This window comes from Chlorocebus sabaeus, chromosome 5 (assembly GCF_047675955.1).
Source record: "Chlorocebus sabaeus isolate Y175 chromosome 5, mChlSab1.0.hap1, whole genome shotgun sequence".
Lineage (NCBI taxonomy): Eukaryota > Metazoa > Chordata > Mammalia > Primates > Cercopithecidae > Chlorocebus > Chlorocebus sabaeus.
In genome coordinates this window covers 11,007,897-11,034,475 of record NC_132908.1, presented here as the reverse complement: position 1 = coordinate 11,034,475, position 26,579 = coordinate 11,007,897, and the positions used below count along the sequence as shown (strand labels likewise).

The 26,579-nt window shown below is 47.7% G+C and overlaps 1 protein-coding gene across 1 annotated transcript in view; it reads left to right on the top strand.

The window, feature by feature from the left end:
- The window catches only part of LOC103228356 (uncharacterized), a 146,966-nt gene extending 131,317 nt beyond the window's left edge, over window positions 1-15,649 (top strand). Inside the window, 7 exon segments of the mRNA XM_073015699.1 lie at window positions 498-679; window positions 2,231-2,436; window positions 2,569-2,743; window positions 3,256-3,365; window positions 3,554-3,670; window positions 3,786-3,927; window positions 14,720-15,649. Coding sequence (XP_072871800.1) covers window positions 498-679; window positions 2,231-2,436; window positions 2,569-2,743; window positions 3,256-3,365; window positions 3,554-3,670; window positions 3,786-3,927; window positions 14,720-14,724 — 937 coding nt within the window. The 3' untranslated portion in view covers window positions 14,725-15,649.
- Window positions 15,650-26,579: the final 10,930 nt, after the last annotated feature.

Genomic DNA, 26,579 nt, shown 5'->3' with positions numbered 1-26,579 from the left:
CGGTGGGTGCCTGTAGTCCCATCTACTTGGGAGGCTGAGGCAGGAGACTCACTTAAACCCGGGAGGCTGAGGTTGCAGTGAGTCGAGATCGTGCCACTACACTCCAGCCTGGGTGACAGAATGAGATTCCATCTTAAAACAAAAAAAAAAAAAATTTCCTAGACCTTCCAGCTCCTGTCCTCAGCATCCCCACACATAAGCCCATGCTGTCCAAGACCCAGGGGGCAGAGCAGCCATGGCATTGGACATCTGTGTCCTCAAAAATGGGGAAGCTTGTTTCTGTCCCGGGCATCATCCACCACCTGTGCTGTTCTGCTGGCCTCTGTCCTCCTCCACCTCATGATGGGATTTCCCAAGACAAGCACAGCCCCTCCCTGGGAGGCACCCCCATGCTCTCCGCTGCAAAGCTCTTCCTGCGGACCTGGGAGCTCCCCTCTGCAGCCAAGGGAAGCAAGGCTTGGGCAGGCACAGTGACTTGTCTTCTGCATTCCTTCCAGAAACCGCTCAGTCGTGGTGACACTGCCACTGCTGCCTGTGGGGGACGAGCCCCTGGATGTGGCCCAGGTGACCAGCTACCTGGTGGAGAAGCTGCTGCGGCCGCTCCGAGAGCTGTCTGGGGCCAACGTGCTGGCCGAGTACTACCGGCTCAGACGCCGCCTGCTGGAGAGCCCCTGGGAGTGTGAGTCCTGCCCTGGGCTGTGCCACCCTCCTCCCTGGGGAGTCCCCTGCCCCGTGGGCACAGGGAAGCCTCCATAGGCTGGTGGCATCACAGTACCAGTTCCAGAGGTTACTGGACTTCCCAAGGTCCTATGGGACTAGGGCTGAGGCTCTACATCCTGCTTTTGTCCAGAATATAAGGCCTGGCCCTGCAGAGAGGTGAGGAGGGCAGTTTAGGACTTTAGGCCATCTCCCTTGCTGTGGGCGCTGCTGGAGAAGAGGGCAGCCCTCCAGTTCCAGCTGGAAGAAAACTGACTTCAGACTTGCTGGTCAGAGGTGACCTGCAGCCAAGGGCTGTGCTGGGACTAGCCCTGGCTCTGGACCCCTGGGGAGCTTGCGTGTGGCTCAGGCTTGCTGTGTGGCCAGGCGAGTCTAACCTCTATGGGACACGGTTTCCTCCACTGTGAAATGCAGGTAACAACGTGGCTCGCTCATATGGGTTATGGGCATCTACTGTTCTTGATGCAGGGGGAGCCCCTCATGTCCTTGGGGGAACCAGGGTACCCAGGCTTGGCAAGGAGTGCTTTATGTGTGTGGGACTCATACCAAGGCCCAGGGCTCCCAAGAAGCGTGAGTGCAGTCATGTCTAAGCAGCGCATTGGTGTTGTAGAAAACAGCCTGGTCTTCACATTCCATGTGTGTGACTGTGGGCTTCTCTGTGCCCCTCAGTTCTGACAGCTGTCCACGGGGCTGGTAGTGCCTCCCTCAGGATGCTGGGACTTGCCAACAGGTGCCTGGCTTTGCACCATAGATGGTGCTTCCTGGCCATGGGCACGGGCACCCCCATCCAAGCCACAGCTCACTGGCTGGACCGGTCAGACCTCCTTCTCAGGCCATCTCTTCCCTACCCTGAAGAGGGTAGGTCTGCAGGACACTAGTCTCGTGTTTGGGGGACCCGTTGGTCATCCACTGACATAGCGAATGTTTTTTTCCCACCCCCAGCAGCTTGATTGAGATTAAATGGATGACTTGTATGATCTGTGCAATTTTTTTTCGAGACTAGGTCTCACTGTTGTCGTGGCTGGAGTGCAGTGGCACTCCAGTGATCCTCCTGCCTCAGCCCCCCGAAGTGCTGGGATGGCTTAGCACCACCGTGCCTGGCCGATGTGTGAATTTTAAGTGTACGATTCAGTAGCTTCTAGTTTTTTCAGAGTTGTGCATGCATCAGCCTAAACTGAAACCCTGCAGCTACCAGTCTGCCTTCTGTGTCCATGGCTATGCCTGCTCTAGACATTTTATGTAAATACAAGCACAGTATTTTTGTAGCGGGTCTCAGGACTCCATTCGTCGTTAGGGCTGAACTGCCCATAGACCTTCAGCTCATGTCATCTTGAAGCCAGTGGGGGAATCCCTGGGCCTCTGACTGCTGCAGCAGAGGAAGGGGAATCCTGGCCTCAGGGCAGGCTAAGCCAAGGCTCTAGGTATCGGGGTGCCTGGCAGGCGCTGGGCTCCCACTGCAGTGGGTGAGTGGAACTGGCCCCACTCACCCTGCCTTTGGGCTGTTTCTCCCCAGACCATGCCCTGGTAGCCGGGGCCCAGCACTTGGTGACCTTCGATGGCCGGGTATGGGACCTCAGCGCCCAGTGTGGCAGCATCCTCCTGGCCCAGGACTTTGCTCACAACACATTCTCACTGACACTGAGTCAGACCGGCTCAGGGCTCATGGCCCTGTCCGTGGAGCTAAACCATATGACCCTCGTCTTCTACCCCAGTCTGCAGGTGAGCTGGAGGGGCACGGCAGCCTCCCCTGGAGACCTGTGCCCATGGCAGGTCGCCTGAGGGGGATGGCACTTTCAAGTTTGTCACCTGGCTGTGGGTCAGATCTCCTGCCCAGTCCCCTCTGGCCCACAGGCCTACAGACTGTACAACTCCTCCATGCCGGGGGAGAGCTGTCCGGACCTCAAGCTGCATCATACGACAAGGAGGAACGTCCCCAGGATTGAGCTGGCCAGTGAGGACGGGGTGTCTGTCTCCTGTGACGTGCCCACCGGCCTCTGCAGCCTGACTCTGGGCCTCTGGCACCATGGTGGGTCTGGGCCCCAGCAGGGTTGGCCCCACCTACGAAGGTCTCTCTGGGATGTACCATTTTAAGCTTCCAGGGTGACAGGCGGCAACTGTGCATGCAGAGCCTCTGCCAGCCTCATCTCTAGCATGGCAGCGTGTGTGCCCTCACTCGTCTAGCCTTATGGTATTGACCCCGTGTCCAGATGACACGCAGCTCCAGTGTGGAGTTGGCCCTTCTGTGTTCCCTCTGCCAAGGAACACAAAGGGCCTGGATTTCAGCCACTCGACCTAAGAACATGGGGAGGGGATAGGGGTGTACACATGCTGTCCTGAGCCCCTGTGCTTTCTCTTCCTCCTCTGATGAGGGTTTCGAGCCAGGGCCTGGGCTCCAGGAGTCCAGGGTGGAGGTGGTGGGATTCTACTGCTCCTGTGTGCCTCAGGCTCATCTCACACACAGGTCCCAAGGCAGCAGGGCTGTGGCTGCGGGAGGATCACAGGCTCTTACCGACACCTCAGCTTCCCTCCTCCCCGCAGGCGTATCTGCTGGTCTTCTAGGCACCAATGACAATGAAGCAGGCAATGAGCTGATGTTGCCAGACGGCTCTGTGGCCCGCAGCCTGGAGGAGCTCAGCCTGGCCTGGCAGGTGAGCAGGTGCACCTGAGGTTCTTGAGGGCTGCTCCCTGCAGAGTCCTGGGAGAGGCAGGCGGCCTGATGGCTCTGCAGAGGACTTCGTAGGCCCAGGGTTTGGGGGAAGTCTCCTGCTGAGGCCAATGTATGCTGGGGAGCCACATGGTCCAGCAGGAGGCCTGAGTCTTGTGTCTGTCCTGCCAGGTGGGTGGTGACTGCAGGGCCACTGAGAAGACTCAGCAGGCCTGCCGAGAACAGAGCCCCACCTGCCGGGCCTTCTTCGAGGACCCCCACTCCAGCTTGAGGAACTGCTTCTGGGTGGTGAGTGTAAGCCTGGCCCATGGGGTGCAGAAGGCCCTTTCCGTGATCTAGCCTAGGCCCTTCCTCCTTGCCACTCCCCAGGGTGTGGACAGTGACTGGGTGCCCCTGATTTCAGGTAGACCCTACACCATTCCTCAGCCTGTGTGTGCAGGACACCTGTGGCACCCGGGAGCTCCAGCCTGCCTGCAACCTGGTGGCCGCCTACATCCACCTGTGTGCCCGGGGCTTTGTGCCCCTGGCCCCTCCTCCACAGTGTGGTAAGCTGCCCCAGCCATCTGGCAGTCTGCCCCCCATCTGGTATCTGCCTTCCAGCCCAGAGGGAAAACCAGTCCCTTTCTCTCACCAGAGAGGACAAGTAATTGTCATTCAAGGAGCTAGGAGTCAAAACATTTACTAAGAAAGGGAGCCCCAGCGACTGCCACATGCTGACAGTTTGGATGTGTGTCCCCTCAAGGGGGTGCATGCCTCATGGATGGCCTAGTGCCCTCCGTTTGGTGAAGAGTGAATTCTTGCTCCATTAGTTCACATGAGAGCAGGTTGTTTAAAAAGACCCTGGCACCTCCTCTCTGTGTTTGTACTCTCTCCTCCTGCCATGATTGTAAGCTTCCTGAGGCCTCCCAGAAGCCCAGCAAATGCTGGAGCCGGGCTTGTACAGCTTGTAGAACTGTGAGCCAATTATCTCTCTTATTTACGAACTACCCAGCCTCAGGTGCTCCTTCTATCAGTGTAAATGGATTCCCTATCCCCTACTAAGCTAAGTGTCCAGAGAGTCACATAAAGTCACTTCTTGAAAATTTGCCAGTAGGTTTCTTTTTTGGGACAGTCTCACTGTCACCCAGGCTGGAGTGCCGTGGTGCAATCTCGGCTCACTGCAACTTCCACCTCCCGGGTTCAAGCGATTCTCCTGCCTCAGCCTCCCAAAGTGCTGGAATGACAGGCATGAGCCATCGTGCCCAGCCTCATGAGGGATTTGAATGTACACCACTGTTTAGGGAAAATACTCAGCCCTGTTTTCCCTCTGCTCTCATACCACAACCATCATCAACACAGCGGATGACGTCTGTGACCAAATGTGTGTTGTCCCTACTACCAGGGTGTCCCTCTAATTCAGTTCTATCACTAGCTACCTTGAGATAGCACCAGATCCCACGTGCTGAGAGCTCCTTCATCCAGTGCTGCGTGATTCCTGCAGCCAAAGCCCCAATCAAAGGGCATAGAAGTCAGTGACAACAACACGAGTAGACTTCCAAGAGCTTCAGATGCCAGAATTAGTGGCTGCCGTTCAGACATTTAAAACCTTAACGGCAGAAGAGAAAATTAATGAATTGGAAAATATGACAAAGGGAGGATGAAATAAGAGGATCCAACATGTCTAAAAGAAATGCCGGGTGCGGTGGCTCATGCCTGTAATCCCAGCACTTTGGGAGGCCGAGATGGGCAGATTGCTTGAGGTCAGGAGTTTGAAACCAGCCTGGCCAACATGGTGAAACCCCTGTCTCTACTAAAAATACAAAAATTAGCTGGGTGTGGTGGTGTGCTCCTGTAATCCCAGCTACTCAGGAGGCTGAAGCAGGAGAATCACTTGAACCCAGGAGGTGGAGGTTGCAGTGAGCTGAGATTGCACCACTGTGCTCCAGCCTTAACAACAGAGCAAGACTCTGTCTCAAAAAAAAAAAAAAAAAAAAAAAAAAAAAAAAAAATTCCAGAATGAAAACAGACACAGGACCCTTTAGAGTCAGGAGGCACAATCCCCAATACAGTAAATCCATCCATACCAAGACCCATCAGAACAAAATTACAGAAAAAAACAAAGGTCCTAAAAGCTACTGAAGAGGGTAGAAAGAAGGAAGAACATGTTGATAATCCATCTCCCACCAGCAACAGCAGAAAACAGTGGAATAAGAGAAAATAAGCATGAGGTTAGTGTGTATACCTTGCTCAACTATTATTTAAGAATGAAATAGCCTCTCAGCACTGATCTGTCTAGAGATACGTTTACCACAAATGACACTTACTCAAGGGATCCACTGACATTCCTTTATGTAGTCTGTAGCTGCTTGCCTGCTACAGAGGCAGAGTATTTGCAAGACAGATCATATTTTTGCTGTCCGAAAGACTCTACTAAGAAGATAGAAAGATACGCTACAGATTGGGAAAAATGTTTACAAACCACCTATCAGACCAAGGACTCATCTCTAGCGTATATAAAGAACTCAAAGCTCAAAAGTAGGCCAAGTGTGGTGGCTCACGCTTTTACTCCCAGCACTTTGGGAGGCTGAAGTGAGATGGCTTGAACCCATGAGGTCAAGGCTGCAGTGACCAATGATCACACTCCTGTCTGTGTGACAGATTGAGACCTTGTCTCAAAAAACAAAAACTCAGTCACAGAGAAACAAGGTAGCGCCACACACGCGAGCTCCGGTGAGTTCCGGCACGGGGTGGTGAGTTCCAAGGACTCAGCAGCATAAAGCATTGGTTGGACATCCAAATAGCCAGGTTGTGATTTCAGCATCCACTTACGAGTGGTTCCAGTACCAAAAATGTGACTGGTGAGAATATAAGACAACGGCTGGCAGAACTAGGCTTAAGGCAAGAATCAACTTCATGGTCTACCAACTAGACCCTCAGGAGGCAGCCTTGGACTCAATGAGACATCTATGAAGTGCCAAGACAGGAGGTGGTATGGCTGCATGGGAACCTTAGAGAATCTGTGAATCAAGCAGAAGCGCTCGTTGTTTTGACTGTGTAAAGACAAAACTCTCAGCTACTTCAGCCATCAACAAAACATCTGGGGGGAACAACAGAGAAGACTTACAGCCGCAGCATCACAATGGAATAGTATCTGCAGTTAAGGTCCTCTCACTCCCTTAGGGGTTTTTAAATCAAGGGCTAAATTATTCCCCTTTCTTGGACACCAGAGAAGTATCTAAGAAAAGCAGTCACCAATTATAATTAACTTTTGGAGGACAAATTAAAAGGTGATTGTAAGTTACAAAATAAAGACATATTATGAACTCTCATAAGAAAAAGAGAAATTAAGATGCTTTTTATACTTTTTTTTTTTTTTTGAGACAGGGTCTTGCTCTGTCCTTCAGGCTGGAGTGCAGTGGTGCAGCCTCCCAGGCAGCTAGGATTAACAGGTGCACGCCACCATGCCTGGCTAATTTTTGTATTTTTAGTAGAGATGAGGTTTCACCATGTTGGCCAGGCTGGTCTTGAACTCCTGACTTCGTGATCTGCCTGCCTGGTGCCCGACCAGAGAAATTAAGATATTCTTAGATAAACAAAAGCTGAGGGAGTTCATTATGCAAGAAATGCTAAAGGGAGTCCTTCAAGTCAAAAAAAAAAAAAAATGCTAGGTGGAAATTTGAGGCCACATATCAAGACCTGTATTGTAATTTTGATTCACATCTGTTATTGCATTTAAAAGATTTATAACTATAAATCTGTTAAATATATAAGTGAAAAAAATTAGGCATGGTGGCATGCACCTGTAGTCTCAGCTACTCAGGAGGATTGCTTGAGTCCAGGGATTTGAGGTTACACTGAGCTATGATAATGCCACTGTACTCCAACCTGAGTGACAGTGTGAGACCCTGTCTCTAAAAATAGATGTAATTTGTGACATCAACAACGTAGGAGGGAGGCACAGCTGTCAAAGAGTAGGGTATTTGTATGTGATCGTACTTACTAGTTTAAAATGGATTGCTATAACTTCAGGATGCTTCATGTAATCCCCTTAGTAATGACAAAATATCTACAGAATGTACATAAAAGGAAATGAGAAGGAATTCTAAGTGTGTCACAATAAAAAAAAAATCAATTAGACACAAAGGGACGAAATGAGAGAGAAAGCAAACCATAAGCCATGCAGAAAACAATTAACGGCATGGCACCAGGAAGTCCTTCTCCATCGGGAAGTCCCGTAAGTAGTGTGCTCGCGTCCTCCCACAGCAACTGCTCACCACAGTCCTTGGCTGTGGGCCTCATGACACAGTCACCAGGTTAGTGAGTTGCGTCAGAATGATAATCTTTAAAAATACAAATGAATTCCACAATCAAAAGACTAAGAGACTTACACATAGGTTGAAAGTGAAAGGATGAAAAAAGAGAAGGAGTAGCTATACTAATATCAGACAAAATTGACCTAAGGTCAAAAGCTGTTATAAGAGATAACGATAACAGTCAATTCACCAGTTATAAATGTACATGCAGCACACCTCAAAGCTCCTAAATATATGAAGCAAACACTGTAGAATGAAAGGAGAAATAGATAATTCTATGATAATGGTAGGAGACTTCACCTCACTTTATTTTTTTGAGATGGAATCTCACTCTTGCCCAGGCTGGAGTGCAGTGGCATGATAACGGCTCATTGCAACCTCCACCTCCTGGGTTCAAGTGATTCTTGTGCCTCTGAGTAGCCCCAGCTATTTTTAGAAGAGACAGGGTTTCACCATGTTGGCTAGGCTGGTCTCGAACTCCTGACCTCAAGTGATCCACCCATCTTGGCCTCCTAAAGTGCTTGGATTACAGGCCTGAAACACTGTACCCGGCCCAATACCTCACTTTCAATAATGGATAAAACATCCAGACAGAAGATCAAGAAGGAAACAAAGTACTTGAATAATACTATAGACCAGTTGGACCTACCACACAGATAACTTCACCCAACAGCAGAATACACATTCTTCAAAAGTACACATGGAATGTTCTTGGGCAAAGATTGTATGTTAGGCTTCAAAGCAAGATTTAATACATTTTAAATGACTGAAATCATAATAGAAGGAAAACTGAAATATCCACAAATATGTGGGAACTAAACAACATATATAAAACCAGTGGATCAAAGGAAAAAAAAAGGAAAATTAGAAAGTATCTTGAGACAAAACATCACATCTTACAGGATGCAGCAAAAGCAGTGCTATGAGGGAAATTTGTAGCTGTACACACTTACATTAAAAAAGAAGCCAGCTGAGCACAGTGCCTCCACGTGTAATCCCAGCACTCTGGGAGGCCGAGGTGGGCAAATCATCTGAGGTCAGGAGTTTGAGACCAGCCTGGCTAACATGGCGAAACCTCACCTCTACTAAAAATATAAAATGTAGCTGGGCATGGTGGCAGGCGCCTGTAATCCCAGCTACTTGGGAGGCTGAAGCAGGAGAATCACTTGAACCCCGGGAGGCAAAGGTTGCAGTAAGCTGACATTGTGCCACTGCACTCCGGCCTGGGTGACACAGCTAGACTCGACCTCCCACCTCACCCCCCCACCTCCCCCACACACACACACAAAAAAGCAGCAGCAGCCAGGCACAGTGACACTGTTCTATAATCCCAGCTACTTGGAAGGTCAAGGCCAGGAGATTGCTTGAGCCCAGGAGTTTTAGACGTGCTTGGGCAATATGGCAAGACCCTCTCTCAAAGAAAAAGGAAAAGCTCTCAAACCAACAACCCAATATTCTACCTTAAGTTATTAGAAGAAGAACAGCCTAAACCCAAAGATAGGAAAAGGAAATAATAAAGGTTAGAGCAGAAATAAATAGAAGATGGAAAACCAGACGTATAACTACCAAGGAGATTGAATCAGTGACCAAAAACTTGGCAAGAAAGAAAAGCATGATATCACATGGCTTCACTGGTGAATTACCAAACATGTGAACAATCAACACCAATCCTGCTCATATTCTTACAAAACACTCAGGAAAGAATACCTCCAAACGCATTCTGTGAGGCCAGCATTACTGATACCAAGGGTAGACAAAGAACCAGAGGAAAATAGAGTAATATCCCTCAAAAATACAGATGCAAAAGTTCTCAACAAAATACTTGTAAGGAGAATTCGACAGCATCATAAAAAGGATTATATACCATGATCAAGTGAGATTTATTCCTGGAATGCAAAGATGGTTACCATATAAAAATCAATGTAAGATAACACATTCCTTCATTCTGTTAAACTTATGACTATTTCAGTTAGTGCAGAAAAAACATTTAACACAGTTTAATACCCTTTTCATGATTAAAAAACACAAACTCGAAATAGAAATGACCTCAACATAATAAAGGTCATATAAACAACCCTCAGCTAACATCATACTCAGTGATGAAAGACAGTTTTCCAAGATGAGGAATAAAACAATGATGCCTGCTTTCATAATGCTGGAAATCCTCGCCAGAGCTATTAAGAAAGAAAGGAAAAAGAAAAGGCATCCAAATTGGAACACAGGCAGTAAAATTATCTGTTAACAGATGTGATCTTCTTTGTCGAAAATCCTGAAGACTGCATGAAAAAAAAATGTTAGAACTAATATTTGTCAAAGTTTCAGGATTACGAAATCAACATACAAAAGTCAGTTGCAATTTCTACACACTAACAGTCAACAATCCAAGAGGGAAATTAAGAAAACAATTCCTGCTGGGCATGGTGGTGCATGCCTACAGTCTCAGCTACTTGGGAGGCTGAGGCAGGCAGGAGGATCGCTTGAGCCTCAGAGGTCGACACTATCAGTTTTGATGATTATGCCTGTGAATAGCCACTGTACTCCAGCCTGGACAACATAGTGAGACACCATCTTTTTTAAGTCCATTTATAATAGCATCAAATAAAATAAAATAGGAATAAACTTAACCAGGAGGCAGACTTTGGCAGGATGTAGAGTCCCAGAGACTGGTTGTGCAACAAATGTAAAGGCATCTCATATTTAAGGATTATAAGACTTAGTATCGTTAAGATGTCAATACTACTCAAAGTGATCTACAGGTTTAATGTAATTGCTATCGCAATCCCAGTGGCATTTTTTCTTCAATTATAGAAAAATCCATCCTAAAGTTTATATACAATTTCAAGGGACCCCAAATGTCCAAAACAATCTTGAAAACAAAGAACAAAGTTGGACATCTTATACTTCCCAATTTCAAAATTTGTTAAAAGCTACAGTGGTCAAAAGTGTGGTACTGGCATAAAGACACACATATAGACCAGTGGAATGAAATACAGAGTCTAGAAAGAAACTCTTTTTTTTTTTTTTTTTTTTTTTTTGAGACGGAGTCTGGCTCTGTCACCCAGGCTGGAGTGCAGTGGCCAGATCTCTGCTCACCGCAAGCTCCGCCTCCCGGGTTTACGCCATTCTCCTGCCTCAGCCTCCCAAGTAGCTGGGACTACAGGCGGCCGCCACCTTGCCCGGCTAGTTTTTTTGTACTTTTTAGTAGAGACGGGGTTTCACCGTGTTAGCCAGGATGGCCTCGATCTCCTGACCTCGTGATCCGCCCGTCTCGGCCTCCCAAAGTGCTGGGATTACAGGCTTGAGCCACCGCGCCCGGCCGAAAGAAACTCTTACACATATGGTCAAGTGATTTCAGTAAGGATGCCAAGACTATCGAATTGGGGAAAGGATAGTCTTTCCACAAATGGTGTTGGGAAAACTAGATATCCACATGCAAAAGAACAAAGTTAAACCATTACCTTATACCATGTTGAAAAAAAAAAGAAAAGCTCAATAATGGATTAAAGACCTAACTGTAAGAGCTGAAACTATACAACTTTTTTATTTTTTTGAGGCGGAGCCTTGCTTACTTGCCCAGGCTGCAGTGCAGTGGCTTGATCTCGGCTCACTGCAAGCTCCGCCTCCCAGTTCATGCCATTCTCCTGTCTCAGCCTGCTAAGTAGCTGGGACTACAGGTGCCCGCAACCACGCCTGCCTAATTTTTTTTGTATTTTTTTAGTAGAGACGGGGTTTCACCGTGTTAGTCAGGATGGTCTTGATCTCCTGACCTCATGATCCACCTGCCTTGGCCTCCCAAAGTGCTGGGATTACAGGTGTGACCCACTGTGCCTGGCCACTATATAACTCTTAACACACAGTAGGAGGGCTTCCTTTTTGGCAATGACTTCTTTGATATGACACATATGACACCAAAGGCACATGAACAAAAGGAAAAATAGACAAACTGGATTGCATCAAAGGATACTATTAACAGAGTGAGAAGGCATCCTACAGAATGGCAGTAAAGATGTGCAAATTATATCTGATAAGGAGTTCCCATCTAGAATACATAAAGCACTCTCACAGTGTAACAACAGAAACCCAACCCAGTTCAAAAATGTACAAAGGACTTGAATAGACATTTCTCCAAATAAGATATGCAAATGGCCAATAAGCACGTAAAAAGATGCTCAACATCACTAATTATTAGGGGAACTCAAATCAAAACCACATGGAGAGGCCGGGCACAGTAGCTCATGCCTGTAATCCCAGCGCTTTTGGAGGCCAAGGTGGGCAGATCACTTGAGGTCAGGAGTTCGAGACCAGCCTGCCAACATGGTGACACCATGTCTCTACCAAAAATACAAAAATTAGCCAGGAGTGGTGGTGTACGCCTGTAGTCCCAGATGCTCAAGAGGCTGGGGCAGGAGAATTGCTTGAACCCAGGAGGCAGGGATTACAGTGAGCTGAGATCCCGCCACTGTACTCCAGCCTTGGTGACAGAGCAAGACTCTGTCTCAAAAAATAAAAAATAAAAATAAAATAAAAATAAAAAAGCCTCTATGGAGTTGCCACCTCAGACCCATAAGGATGGCTGTAAACAATACAGAAAATAACACGTGTTAGGATGTTGAGCGCTTTGAACCCTTGTGTACTTTTACTGGGAGAATAAATAGAAAAAACAGTATGGCAATTCACCAAAAAGTTAAAAATCGGCCAGGTGCAGTGGCTCACACCTGTAATGCCAGCACTTTGGGAGGTTGAGGCAGGTGAATCACTTGAGGCCAGGAGTTTGACACCAGCCTGGCCAACATGGTGAAACCCCATCTCTACAACAATACAAAAATTAGCCAAGTGTGATAGTGCGGGCCTGTAATACCAGCTAGTCGGGAGGTTGAGGCATGACAATCACTTGAACCCGGGAGGCGGAGGTTGCAATGAGCCAAGATTGCACCACTGCGTTCCAGCCTGGGTGACAGAGTGAGACTCTGTCTGAAAACAAAGAATTACTGTACAATCCAGTAATTCTACTTCTGGGTGTGTATCCCCTAAAATTCAAAGGGTCTCACACATTTACACACCGATGTTCATAGCAGCATTATTCACCACGGCCAAGAGACAGCAGCAACCCAAGTGTCCACTGACAGATAAACAAATGTGGTCTCTCCATACAATCAATTATGATTCAGCCTGAAAAAGGAAGGAAATTCTGACATGCTACCACATGGATGAACCTTGAGGACATTATACAAAATGAAATAAGCCAGCCACAAAAACATATTTGAAGGACCTAGAGTAACCAGTTTCATAGAGACAAAGTACAGTGGTGGCTGCCAGGAGCTGCGAGAGAGCAGTAATGGGCTATTGAATGGGGATAAAGTTTCAGTTTGGCAGGATTTAGTGGGTTCCAGAGATTGGTTGCACAAAAATATAAATGTACTTACACTGAATTGTGTACTTTAAAATGGTTATGGTGAATTTTACATGTGTTTAACCACATTTAACACTTTTTACATTAGAAATGTATATTGAGCACCTCTGTGCTAGGCGTGGTGATGCGATGATAAACTTTATACATATGAACACCGTAGTTATAAAACCAAACACATAAGGAGATAAAATTCTAAGTGTAAAAACTAGCACAGACAGACAATAGCCACAGACACACAGGACTCAGATAGTAGGCTTATTAGACACAGATTATAGATTTCAGCAGGGAACTAGAAATTATTAAAATTACTAATTACTAAATGTGTAGTTTAGTAATTAATTTATCTAATCAGCTAATTGACTAATTACTGAAAATTATATATCGGAAAAAGAACCAGAATGTAGTAGAAAGAGATGGCATTAAAGGCCATGTAAACCCCATATTTTAAACGGTTCTCTTAGCAGATGAGGGATAGAAGGGTGCTTCCTGGCCAGGTGAGGTGGCTCACACCTGTAATCCCAGCACTTTGGGAGGCTGAGGCGGGCAGATCACCAGAGGTTGGGAGTTTGAGACCAGCCTGGCCAACATGGTGAAACCCCGTCTCAACTAAAAATATAAAAATTAGCCAGGTATAGTGGCACACGCCTGTAATCCCAGCTACTTGGGAGGCTGAGGCAGGAGAACCACTTGAACCCGGGAGGCAGAGATTGCAGTGAGCTAAGATAGCACCTCTGCACTCCAGTCTGGGCGACAGAGCAAGACTCCGTCTGAAAAAAAAAAAAAAAAAAAAAAAAATAGCTGGGCACAGTAGCTCGCTCCTGTAATCCCAACACTTTGGGAGGCCAAGGCAGGTGGATCACTTGAGGTCAGAAGTTTGAGACCAGCCTGACCCAACCCCGTCTCTACTAAAAATATAAAAATTAGCCAGGTGTGGTGGCAGGTGCTACTCAGGAGGCTCAGGCAGGAGAATTGCTTGAACCCGGGAGGCAGACGTTGCAGTGAGCCACTGTACTCCAGCCTGGGTGACAGAGCGAGACTCCATCTCAAAAAAATTAAAGCCCATCTTTTAAACAATTCTCTTAGCAGATGAGGGATAGAAGGGCATTTCCTTAACCTGGTAGCTCTGAGTGTCAGTCTGTGCCCTTGCCCACCACATTTGACAGTGACACAGTAGAGCAGCACCTCTAGGGCCAGGAGCCCCGCGTCACGGCCTCCACTGCATGCTGTACTGAAGATCTCACCCACACAGTGAGCTCCCTTTAGCCCACACTGTGGGTTGGATGCATCCTGAGCTCTCAAAGCGTCGTGCGCTAAGCTTCCACCTTCCCCTTGGCTAGGAACTGTGTCTTGGTCTTCTCTGTGTCCGGGGTGCTGGCAGCAGAGCCTGACAGAGTTAGCCCTCCATAGATGCTTGTTCAATTTCCAAGGAACTCAGCAGGCTGGGCCTAGCACCACTGCCTGCAAAGGCCCTGCAGATATAGGGACTCATTGACCCATGCCCGCTGCTCTTACAAAAAGGGGAGAGGGAGATGGGTGGCAGTAGATGGGGAGTTGTCCTATGAATAATGAGGGCCAGGGGTCCCTCTCCTCTGGGGCCCATAGCCTGGTCTTACTTCTCTTCTCTCTCCTTTACAGTTTGAGATTTCATCCAAGCCAGCATTAGGCTGCCAAAGACTTCAAACCCCTTCACCTCTACTCCAATTCTAGTTCCTTGGCAAGGGCAAGATTCATGGCTGGGACAGAATAACCAGCATGGAATGCCGGGAAACTCAGAACAGCACGTGCTTCAAATGCAGGGAACAAGAGCTCCCTGCCACTGGGCTCAAAAACACTTCTGGGGGAAACTCTCCCACTGGTCTGGGTAATTCTCCCCCTTCCTCCACACCTCCACTGTAAACCAGGAGACAGTGTAGCCAGCGAGTATCAGCTCTGCAGAGAAAACTCCACCTGGCCCCTGTTCATGCCCAAGATATTTACTCACTTATTCAACAGCCATCTGGGAAGCCGCTTCAGAACACTGACTGTGTGGTGGGGGACACGAAGCCAGATCCTCAGCAGTTTGGTACTGGTTTTCCCTGCCTGATCCAGGGGTCTTCTGAGGCAGGAGCTTCCTTGAGGGGAACTGATGGCCCCAAGCCCGTTAATCAGAAGCGCAGGTAGGGAGCTTCTCTCTCTGGGGTAGACACACTGGGACGGAATGCTTTAGGAGGCTCTGGGGAGGGCCTCTGCTTTGGTAGGGGTACCTGTGAACTCAGGCCCCCAGGCTACAGCATTGGAAGTTTTTTACTTTCTTTGGGGATATAACTTTTTCCTTTGAGTTTTCAACTGAAAAATAAAGCTGGCAGAATCCAAGAACGTGTCTCTGGATTACTGGGGCTGATCATCCACTTAAGAGATGGGGAGGTGTGGGCGGCTACAGAATCTGCTCACCGATAGGGGGCACCCTCGAGCCCTCTCTGCACTGAGCCTGTGGTAGGAGGGTGTAGCGTCCAGATTCCAGAGTAAAGGGCAAGGCATCAGCCACGGGGACTGAGGCAAGCTGAAGGCCAGACTTGACCATCCCTGACCTCTGCCCCACACCCCCTTCCCTTTCCCCTCCCCCCACAATGAGTCCCTGCACAGCACAGCAGGTGCCAGATGAAGTTTAGAAGAAAGAACTCCGGGGTGAATCGGAAGGAGAAGGTTGGTCCTCCACATTCCCACAGGGAAAAGAGAAGGGAGAGCAGCTGTGATTTAAGTGTTTTGCTATGGTTACAGCCTAAAGACCCCAGAGCCCAGGCACTTCTCCAAGTGCCTTGAAAGATGTTTGATCTGGGGGCCAGGCATGGTGTCTCACGCCTGTAATCTCAGCACTTTGGGAGGCCGAGGCGGGTGGATCACACGGTTGGGAGTTCAAGACCAGCCTGGCCAAGATGGTGAAACGTCATCGCTACTAAAAATACAAAATAAATAAATAAATAAATTAGCTGGGCGTGGTGGCAGGCGCCTGTAATCCCAGCTACCTGGGAGGCTGAGGCTGAGAATTGCTTTAACCTGGAAGGCAGAGACTGCAGTGAGTCGAGATGGCGCCACTGCACTCCAGCCTGGCGACAGAGCGAGACTCCATCTCAAAAAAAAAAAAAAAAAGATGTTTGATCTTAGGCCTTATAATAGTCCAATGAGGAATGGATGATCCCTACTTAATGAGAGAAGAAACAAAGGCTCAGAGAGTTGAGAAGATTCCCCCAAGGTCATACAACCTACAAACGGCCAGGATGGCGCTGATGCGGGCTTGTCTGCTTCCCAAGGCTGCCCAAGCTCAATCAACCCCCACTTCTGCTTTTGCAATAAAAGAAAAGCAAATCACTGGTATGCAGGGGCCCCTGAGCAATTCAGAGTCAGATGCCAACTAGCGTGTGCAGCCACCTGACCTGTTGGTTTCTCAATATGCTTGATGGATCCATCATTTCTGGTCCAGAAAGGAAATGCAGAACCCTTCTTCCCTGCCTGCCTCCCACACTCTGTGGGTCAAGTATTTACCAAAAACACAGCAGCAGCCTGGACACCAGCAGACATACAAAGAGGGAAACAGTTCTCCCTTCTCAAGGCAGGTTGGACAACATCAATACTTTGCAGCTGGGGGGTGTGGGTGGAGTACTTGTGCATGGATTTGAAACAGATGGGAGAGGGAATGATTCCAGTAGAAAGACCAATAAATATTTATATCTACAATGTACACTGAACTCCAGCCTGGACAACATAGCAAGACTCTGTCTCTAAAAAAATTTCATCATTAGCCAGGCGTGGTGGCTCGTGCCTGTAGTCCCAGCTACCTAGGAGGCTGAGGCAGGAGGACCACTTGAGCCCAGGAGTTCGAAATTACAATAAACTATGATCATACCACTGCACTCCAGCCTGGGCACCCGAGCAAGGCCCTATCTCTAAAACAAAACAAGGGAAGACGTTTACATACAAATCAATGTAAGAAAATCCAAAATACAGTATTACCAAATAAACCCCACTGGGGCCTGAAAAAAAAGTGACCTAAAACTGGCCAGGCGCAGTGGCTCACACCTGTAATCCCAGCACTTTGGGAGGTTGAGGCGGGCAGATCACAAGGTCAGGAGATCAAGATCATCTTGGCTAACAGGGTGAAACTCCATCTCTACTAAAAAATAATAATAAAAAAAAAAATTAGCCAGGCATGGTAGTGGGCGCCTGTAGTCCCAGCTACTCGGGAGGCTGAGGCAGGAGAATGGCGTGAACCCGGAAGGCGGAGCTTGCACTGAGCTGAGATCCAGCCACTGCACTCCAGCCTGGGCAACAGAGCAAGACTCCGTCTCAAAAAAAAAAAAAAAAAAAAAAAAAGTGATCTAAACCAAGTGAGACTTGTACAGTGTGACAAGGAGAGTTCAAAATTAGAACATCTTTTAATTTCATTATATATATATATTTTTTGAGATGGAGTCTCGCTCTGTTGCTCCAGCTGGAGTGCAGTGGTACAATCCAGGCTCACTGCAAGCTCCGCCTCCTGGGTTCACTCCATTCTCCTGCCTCAGTCTCCAGAGTAGCTGGGACTACAGGCGCCTGCCACCACGCCTGGCTAATTTTTTGTATTTTTAGTAGAGACAGGGTTTCACCATGTTAGCCAGGATGGTCTTGATCTCCTCATCTTGTGATCTGCCCGCCTCGGCCTCCCAAAGTGCTAGGATTACAGGCATGTGCCACCACGCCCGGCCTAATTTCATTTATATTAATATGCTAAAAGAAAAATCAATCATCGTAGATGTTGAAAAGGCATTTGACAAAATTTACTACAAAACTTATTTTAAAAACTTATCAAATTAGAAAGAGGGATACTTCCTTAAATTACACACGATAAAGGAAATTACACCCAGACACACACCTATCAAGCCAAAGCCCAGCATCTTTGGAGGGGATGGAAGCAATAGAAGCTTCCATTAACCTTCAGAACAAAAGAATGCCCTCTGTTGCCACAATTATTTTGGAGGCCCTAGCTGATGAAACTAGGCAAGGAGGAAAGTAAGTCATTTAAGAAAAAACCAGGAGGTGAAATAATTATATTTACTCTTAAAAAGGAGGCAGATTTTGCTAAGGAGTTAGGTACAAAAGTAACACACTAACCAGCCTTCCTTTTTCTTAATTTTTAAAATACAGAGATGGGGCCGGGCACAGCTCACACCTGTAATCCCAGCGCTTTGGGAAGCCAAGGGAGGCGGATTGCTTGAGGCCAGGAGTTTGATACCAGCCTGGCCAACATGGCAAAACCCCATCTCTACTAATAATACAAAAATTAGCCGGGCGTGGTGGCACATACCTGTAATACCAGAGGCACGAGTATTGAATTGAAGGCTGAGGCACGAGAATTGCTTGAACCTGGGACATGGAGGTTGCAGTGAACCGGTAGTGCACTACTGCACTTCAGCCTGGGCGATAGAGAAAGACCCTGTCTCGAAAAAAAAAAAAACATAGAGACGGGGTCTTACTATGATGCCCAGGCTGGTCTCAAACCCTTGGGCTCGAGCAGTCCTTCTGCCTCAGTCTCCCAAAGTGCTAGGATTATAGGCGTGAGCCACCAAGCCTGGCCTCAAACAGTCTTCCTATGTACAAACAAGCAGTTAGAAAAGTTAACAGAAGAAAACATCCTATTTGCAACAGCACACTCCCAAAAAACAAAACTCTCAGAAATAAATGTGCAAAAATATACACACACAATCCATATGAAGAAATCTTTCAAATGCTGCCGAGGGATATGAAACACTTTGAATGCAAAAGAAAGCCACGCTGCATGTGTTATCCAGAAACGCTCAACATTAAAAAGATGTCGCATCAATATCAAGCGCGGGTGTGTGGAAATGGAGCCTTCACCCACGCTGGGGAGAACATGGCGGCATGGCCACTCCAAAAGACATTTTGGCAGTTTCTTAAAAGGTGAATATAAATCTACCTTATGGGGCTAGACACGGTGGCTCACGTCTGTAATCCCAGCACTTTGGTAGGCCAAGGCAGGTGGATCACCTGAGGTCAGGAGTTCGAGACGAGCCTGGCCAACATGGTGAAACCCTATCTCTACTAAAAGTACAAAAAAAATTAGCTGAGTGTGGTAGTGGGCGCCTGTAATCCCAGCTACTCAGAGGCTGAGGCAGGAGAATCGCTTGAACCCAGGAGGCAGAGGTTACAGTGAGCCAAGATCGTGCCACTGCCCTCCAGCCTGGGCAACAGAGCAAGACTCCATCTCAAACAAACAAAAATTAGCCAGGCATGGTGGTGCACACCTGTGATCCCAGCTACTCAAGAGGCTGAGGCAGGAGAATCTCCTGAACCCAGGAGGCAGAGGTTACAGTGAGCCAAGATCGTGCCACTGCACTCCAGCCTGGGCAACAGAATGAGACTGTCTCCTAGATAGATAGATACGTAGGTAGGTAGGTAGGTAGGTAGAGAGATAAAAATAAGTGGCTCTTTGTATACTTACAGAATGGTGCATCCATCACCACAATTCAATTGATTTTAGAACATTTTCATTTCCCCAGCAAGGAACCCTGTTATCCTTAGTCATCACCCCTCCCAATTCTTCCTTCCTCCCCAGCACTGGGTAAGCAGTAATCTGCTCCCTGTCTCTCTGGATTTTTCCATTCTGGACATTTCATATAAATGGAATCATACAATATGTGGGCCTTTGTGATTGGCTGCTTGGACTTGGCATAAAGTTTGAGGCTCAGCCATGTGTGGCTCATGTCTGGGCTTCATTCCTTTTGACTGCCTTATTGCCCAAGTGGTGTCATAAGCACCGCAGGTGCACTGTGAAAAGTTAGGGTGTCTGTTGTAATCCCTAGAACAATCGCTACAGAAAAAATATACAACTAAAAACATTCAGCAAAAAAGGTGTAGTCAAAAGTCAACAGAGATGAAAGGAAATGTGAAGAATCCCTCCATTAATCCAAAAGAAGGCAGGAAAGGAGGAACAAAAAACAAAGATGAGAGAAATAGGCCGGGCGCACTGGCTCCCTACCAAAAATATTTTTTAAAAATTAGCCAGGTGCAGTGCCGCACACCTGCAATCCCAGCTAGTCGGAGACTAAGGTGGGAGGATCACTTGAACCTGGGACCGGGGGAGGGGTGCAGAGGTTGCAGTGAGCCAAGATCATGCCAACGCACACTCCAGCCTGGGTGACAGAGCATGATTCTGTCCAAAAAAAAAAAAAAACCACAAATAGCATACATTAGAAATTCCATTGAATGAAAGTGAACTGCCGGGCATGGTGGCTCAAGCCTGTAATCCCAGCACTTTGGGAGGCTGAGACGGGCGGATCACGAGGTCAGGAGATCGAGACTATCCTGGCTAATACGGTGAAACCCTGTCTCTACTAAAAAATACCAAAAACTAGCCGGGCAAGGTGGCGGGCGCCTGTAGTCCCAGCTACTCGGGAGGCTGAGGCAGGAGAATGGCGTAAACCCGGGAGGCGGAGCTTGCAGTGAGCTGAGATCCGGCCACTGCACTCCAGCCTGGGCGACAGAACGAGACTCCGTCTCAAAAAAAAAAAAAAAAAAAAAAAAAAAAAAGAAAGTGAACTAAACACTCCAAGTGAAAGTGAGCTAGTGAGACTAAATTTAAAAAAACACAAACAGAAACATGACCCACACATATAACATGTAGAAGAGGCACACTTTACATACAAAAACACAGATAAGATGAAAACAGGATGAAAAAAGATATCTATGTAAACATTAATTATAAAAAAGCTCTATTAACATCAGATAAACAGATAATATGAGGGCTTCCTACTTTTTTGATTGAACAATTAAAAACTCAGAAAATGGGGTTGGTGCAGCGGCTCACTCCTGCAATCTCAGCACTTTGGGAGTCTGAGGTGGGCAGATCACTTGAGCTCAGGAGTTTGAGACCATCCTGTACAACACAACTACCACCGCAGAAAATGGCGTTTTTCATGAGGAACATCAAATACGGTGCTATCCTTTCCCTAACTTCTGGGTTAAGTCTTCCCCAAAACCAAGGCCCAGCTTTGCGACTCCTGCAGTTCCCATTAGGTGTCAACAAGTCCCTTTTGCCAAAAATTAGGCAAAACAACCAAAAGTCCGGATATCCACCAATGAGTGGAGAAACCAAATGTGGTCTATCCATATGATGGAATATTATGTCATTAAAAGGAGTCAGTCATAAAAAGGGATGAAGTACTGACACAGGCCATAACATGAATGGATATTGAAAATACCAGGCTGAGCCAGGCGTGGTGGCTCACGCCTGTCATCCCAGCACTTTGGAAGGCTGAGGCAGGTGGCTCACTTGAGGCCAGGAGTTCAAGACCAGCCTGGCCAACATGTTGAAACCCCATTTCTACTAAAAATACAAATATTAGCTGGGCATGGTGGCAGGTGCTTATAATCCTAGCTACTTGGGAGGCTGAGGCAGGAGACTCGCTTGAACCAGGGTGGCAGAGGTTGCAGTGAGCCAAAATAGTGCCACTGCACTCCAGCCTGGGTGACTGAGCAAGACTGTCTCAAAACAACAACAAAAATTTTAAAAACCCACTATGCTGAGTGCCAAAAGCCAGACACGAAATGCTACATATTGCACAATTACATTGGAACGAAAAGTCCAAAACAGACAAATCCGTATAGACAGAAAGTACATTTGTGATTACAAGAGCTGAGGGGGATGGGAGGATTGTGGGGTTGACTGCTAACGGGTATGGCATTTCTTTTAGGGTGATGAAGTGTTCTCGAAATAGCTAGTGGTGACGGTTGTACCACTGTGTGAATACGCTAAACACCAGGGAAAGGCCAAGCACAGTGGTTCACGCCTGTAATCCCAGCACTTTGGAAGGCCGAGGCAGGCAGATCACCTGAGGTCAGGAGTTCAAGACCAGCCTGCCCAACAGGTGAAACCTCATCTCTACAAAAAATACAAAACTTAGCCAGGCATGATGGCGGGTGCCTGTAACCCCAGCTACTCGGGAGCCTGAGGCGGAAGAATGGCTTGAATCCAGGAGGCGCAGGTTGCAGTAAGCCGAGATCCCGCCATTGCACTCCAGCCTGGGTGACAGAGTGAGACTCCATCTCAAAAACAAACAAAAACCACCAGAGAATGGCACACTTTAAAGTGCTGCATTTTGTGGTATGTGAATTACATATCAATTTCTTGAGACTAGTAGGAGAAGGAAGGCATTACAAATGATATTTTGGTTTTCTAATTAAATAAGAGATTTCTCCCTCTCCCCCCAAAAAAGTTATCTTTCAGTTTCCGCAAACTTCCTCCTTCCCTCCCCTACCCATCCACCCAGAGGAATTGTTTCTGTTCCTGCCTAAACAGATTAGAGGGCTTTGTCTTTTGAGGCTTGGTAGGTAAATTAGAAAGGGGTCCCAAGTGAAAAGAGAGAGAGAGAGGCATCCCAGAGCCCTGTTCCATCTGAGCCTCCCATGGCCCATGACTCACTTTACCCACTAACATGCTTCCCTTCCAGTTTACCATCCGGAAGAAAGAATAAACTTATTCTTCTTCTTCATCAATCATTTATGTAAACCAAACATTGCAAACAGGGGTTTCCTTAGCAACCTCTACCTCATTCTCTTCAGATACCAATTGCTCTCCAGTAAAGGGAGTGTCCTTTGCCACACAACTTAAATTCGCTTGGAAATCTCACTTAAAACAGAAAAGTTAAGGTCTTCATAAGGTTTGCCAGGTGCAAAGCATTTGCAGGAATGCACGGGGCTGAAAGTCAAAGGCAAAGAAAACAAGGCACAAATTATTTCACCCTGATTTGGTTTCTCCTTGTACACTCATGGTTAGTAAGGTAAGTTCAGTGTTCTATTTTTTTTTTTTTTTTTTTTTTTTGGAGACAGAGTCTTGTTCTGTGGCCCAGGCTGGAGTGTAGTGGCACGATCTCAGCTCACTGTAATCTCTGTCTCACGGCTTCCAGTGATTCTCCTGCCTCAGCCTCTGAGTAGCTGGGATTACAGGCACCCGCCACCATGCCTGGCTAATTTTTTATTTTTAGTATAGACGGTGTTTCACCATGTTGGCCGGGATGGTCTAAAACTCCCGATCTCAAGTGATCCGCCCACCTCGGCCTCTCAAAGTGCTGGGATTACAGGCATGAGCCACGGCACCCAGCCAGGTCAGTTTTCTGTAACGGAAGTAACAAAACAGGTATAATCCAAAATCACAGACATATCAAAATTTTAAAAATTGTGTTGGAGGCCAGGCGCAGTGGCTCATGACTGTAATTCCAACACCTTGGGAGGCCGAGGCAGGAGGATCACTTGAGACCAAGAGTTGAAGATCAGCCTGGCCAACACACCGAGACATCATATCTATAAAAAAGTTGGTTGTTTTGTTTTTGGTTTTTTTGTTTGTTTTGTTTTTTGAGACAGAGTCTTGCTGTGTCACCCAGGCTGGAGTGCAGTGGCATGATCTCGGCTCACTGCAAGCTCCACCTTCCAGGTTCACACCATTCTCCTGCCTCAGCCTCCCAAGTAGCTAGGACTACAGGGGCCCGCCACTATGCCTGGCTAATTTTTTGTATTTTTAGTACAGACGGGGTTTCACCGTGTTAGCCAGGATGGTCTAGATCTCCTGACCTCATGATCTGCCCGCCTCGGCCTCCCAAAGTGCTGGGATTATAGACGTGAGCCACTGCACCTGGTCAAAAGTTTTTAATGGTATTGGAAAATGCCATTAAACTTGGGTAGTAACAGTTTCAATGCATCATTGCCTGGCTTTCTGGGTTTCACATTGAACCTTGTGACAGGTGATCAAGTCATGTGTCCAAGCTCAGGGACTTCCTGTTGTACAGAGATGATGCTGCCTGGAGCACCCTACTCCAATCCCCCTCCCTTCAACTTATTGCAGTGTATCACATGCAGTCCAGACCAGGGCAAGCCCCGCTCACGTCATCAGCCCTGCCCAGGCCAACAGCCTAGAAAAGATGTACATCAACTCCCACAAAGGGCAGGGTGACTCAGTTCACTCACATGCTGCAAGCCAGCTGTCTGCCTTGCACTCTCTCCAGACCTGGGCTATGTGCAAACTGTACAGCCAGGGCCCTGTGCTCAGAAGGGTCCCCAGTGCTTGCTTGAATGCTCTGCTGTTAACATCTTGAATCTTAATTTTTGAAAATTATTTTCATTTTGTGCTGATCCCTGCAAATTAAGTAGCTATTCCTACTTCAAAGCCACTTAATGAACGTTCTTGGGTGGCTGGAGTAGGCTGGGGTTTCTGTAAAATAAGGCACTGGCTGGTGGCTCACGCCTGTAATCCCAGCATTTTGGGAGGCCGAGGTGGGTGGATCACGAGGTCAGGAGATTGAGACCATCCTGGCTAACACAGTGAAACTGTGTCTCCACTAAAAATTCAAAAAGTTAGCCAGGAGTGGTGACACATGCCCGTGGTCCCAGCTACTCAGGAGGCTGAGGCAGGAGAATGGTGTGAACCTGGGAGGCGGAGGTTGCAGTGAGCTGAGATTGCAACACTGCACTCCAGCATGGGTGACAAAGCGAGACTCCATCTCAAAACAAAACAAAACAAGAGTCAGGGGGATGTTGGCCAGGCACAGAGCCCCTGAAACAGGAAGACCCTTCCCTTGCTCTCAAGTAACCCTCTCAGAGTCATTTCTTAATGGAGCCTGAAACAGCCTGGTGACCTGCCCTCAACTATTTTAATCATTGGCTGTCCCACTCTTCAAGAGCAGGTGCATTTCACGTAAGTGCATAATTAATACTAACAAGGGGCCAGTGCCCATGGGCTGGGGCCCTGTCATGTGTATTCTGGGTTCAGGGTCCCTGGGAGGCACAGGACCCAGATCTGTCCTTACAGTATGACGATAGATCACTCTAGAGTGGCCTGTCCTGATCAGGACAAGACCCAGCAACCCTTTTGTTCAATGCTGGAGCGTCTCCCAGGGATGAGCCATGGCGGCGTTTGTAGGATGGCTGGCAGCACTCGGCAGTGGGCCAGTTATGCCTCAGTGGCTCTGGTGGTTCAAACCCACAACCCAGCCAAATCACCCTGGGCTCCAACCAGCCTGGCTAACTGGGGACAGCCATTCCCAGCTGCACTCAGGCATCTGAAAGACCCTTCCTTTCCTGCGAAGCCTCTTTCAGGGTTTCAGGAAGGAAGTGGAGACAGTAAGGGGAAACCACAAACCCATATAACTCTAATAGTATCACCTCTTGGTCCATGGGGGTGGGGGAGGGTGCTTCCTGTGCTGAATTTCATCCTGAAGCCACCCTGGTGGGGGTAGGGGCAATGCCATTCTCTCCATCTCACAAACAACATCGCGTTGGCCCCAAGAGATGAAGCCAGGGACTGAGACTGGCTAGTGAAGCCAGGACCATGACCGACCGGGTCTGACTTGGGAGCTTTAAGGGCAGGCTATTGGTTTCTGCAGATCCTGGCCTAGCATAGCCCATGTGATGAGCCCGGGCTGAGGTCCCCTCTGCTGACAGGTTTCCCTCTTAAGGACACTGGTGGGGCTGTGGCCCCATCACATCATCTGTCCCTGGGAACACTCTTTTCCAGGGAACTCCAATGAGGAAGAGAAAGTGGGGACCAACGACTTCCGCATCTCTGAAAACAACTTTGTAAAAGTGCGTAAGGACCCAACACTGTGCTTATAATCAAACGGTTCGGGACCCCTCCGCTCTGAGTACTTCAACACTGGGCATGTCCTTTTCCTGTTTGGGTCTCAAACTCTGCCTCTGGAATCTTGTTTTGAAGGCTAAGTTTCCAGCCAGAACAAGTGCCCACACTCTACTGTCCCAAACCCATTCCCTTGCCTTAACCAGGAAGGTTGATGACAGACAGGGTCTTTGTTCCTTCCCCGAGACAGAGCTGGCCGTGACCGAAGGACCCTCAGATGCAGGCAGAGCCCTTTGTCCTTTTTTGTCACTGTGCAGACTAACTTGGGAGCTGATTATGCTCCTTAAACCTTCTGAGAATGCTTATGGCACCCAGCGCAACAAAAAGGATTAAGTCAACTGAGAAGAGACATGTTTTTCCAATTAGTCATAAATCACTCATGTTGGAATTTTTGCAAAACTGGCTGGTTGCTTTCCCATTACCCATGATTCCTCATTCTTTCTTTCTGTATAAATAATTTCACAAGGTTTTCAAGTAAATTTGGTACTAAAGGCCCATGACCATGAAATAAACAGGACACTCACAGCGAAATGCTAAAGCCAAAATCTCATCTTCCATGCACCATGCAATGAGAAAGGAGATGGAAAATAACTTCCACCTACCAAACTTCCCTACCCCGGGTTTCTTAAGACACATCAACACGCGCAACGACGTTTGTGTTTGGATATGCATTTTACTACATACATATATCTTTAAAAAGATTTTTCCCACTGACATTTATTTCTCATGCCAAGCCAGGGCCAGCCGCCAAACTGGGGAGCCCTAGATCCCGAAGTCAATGCTCTCACTCTCCTTAAAGGACCATGACCCCAGCCAGAGAGGCGGAGAATGTGGTAAAGG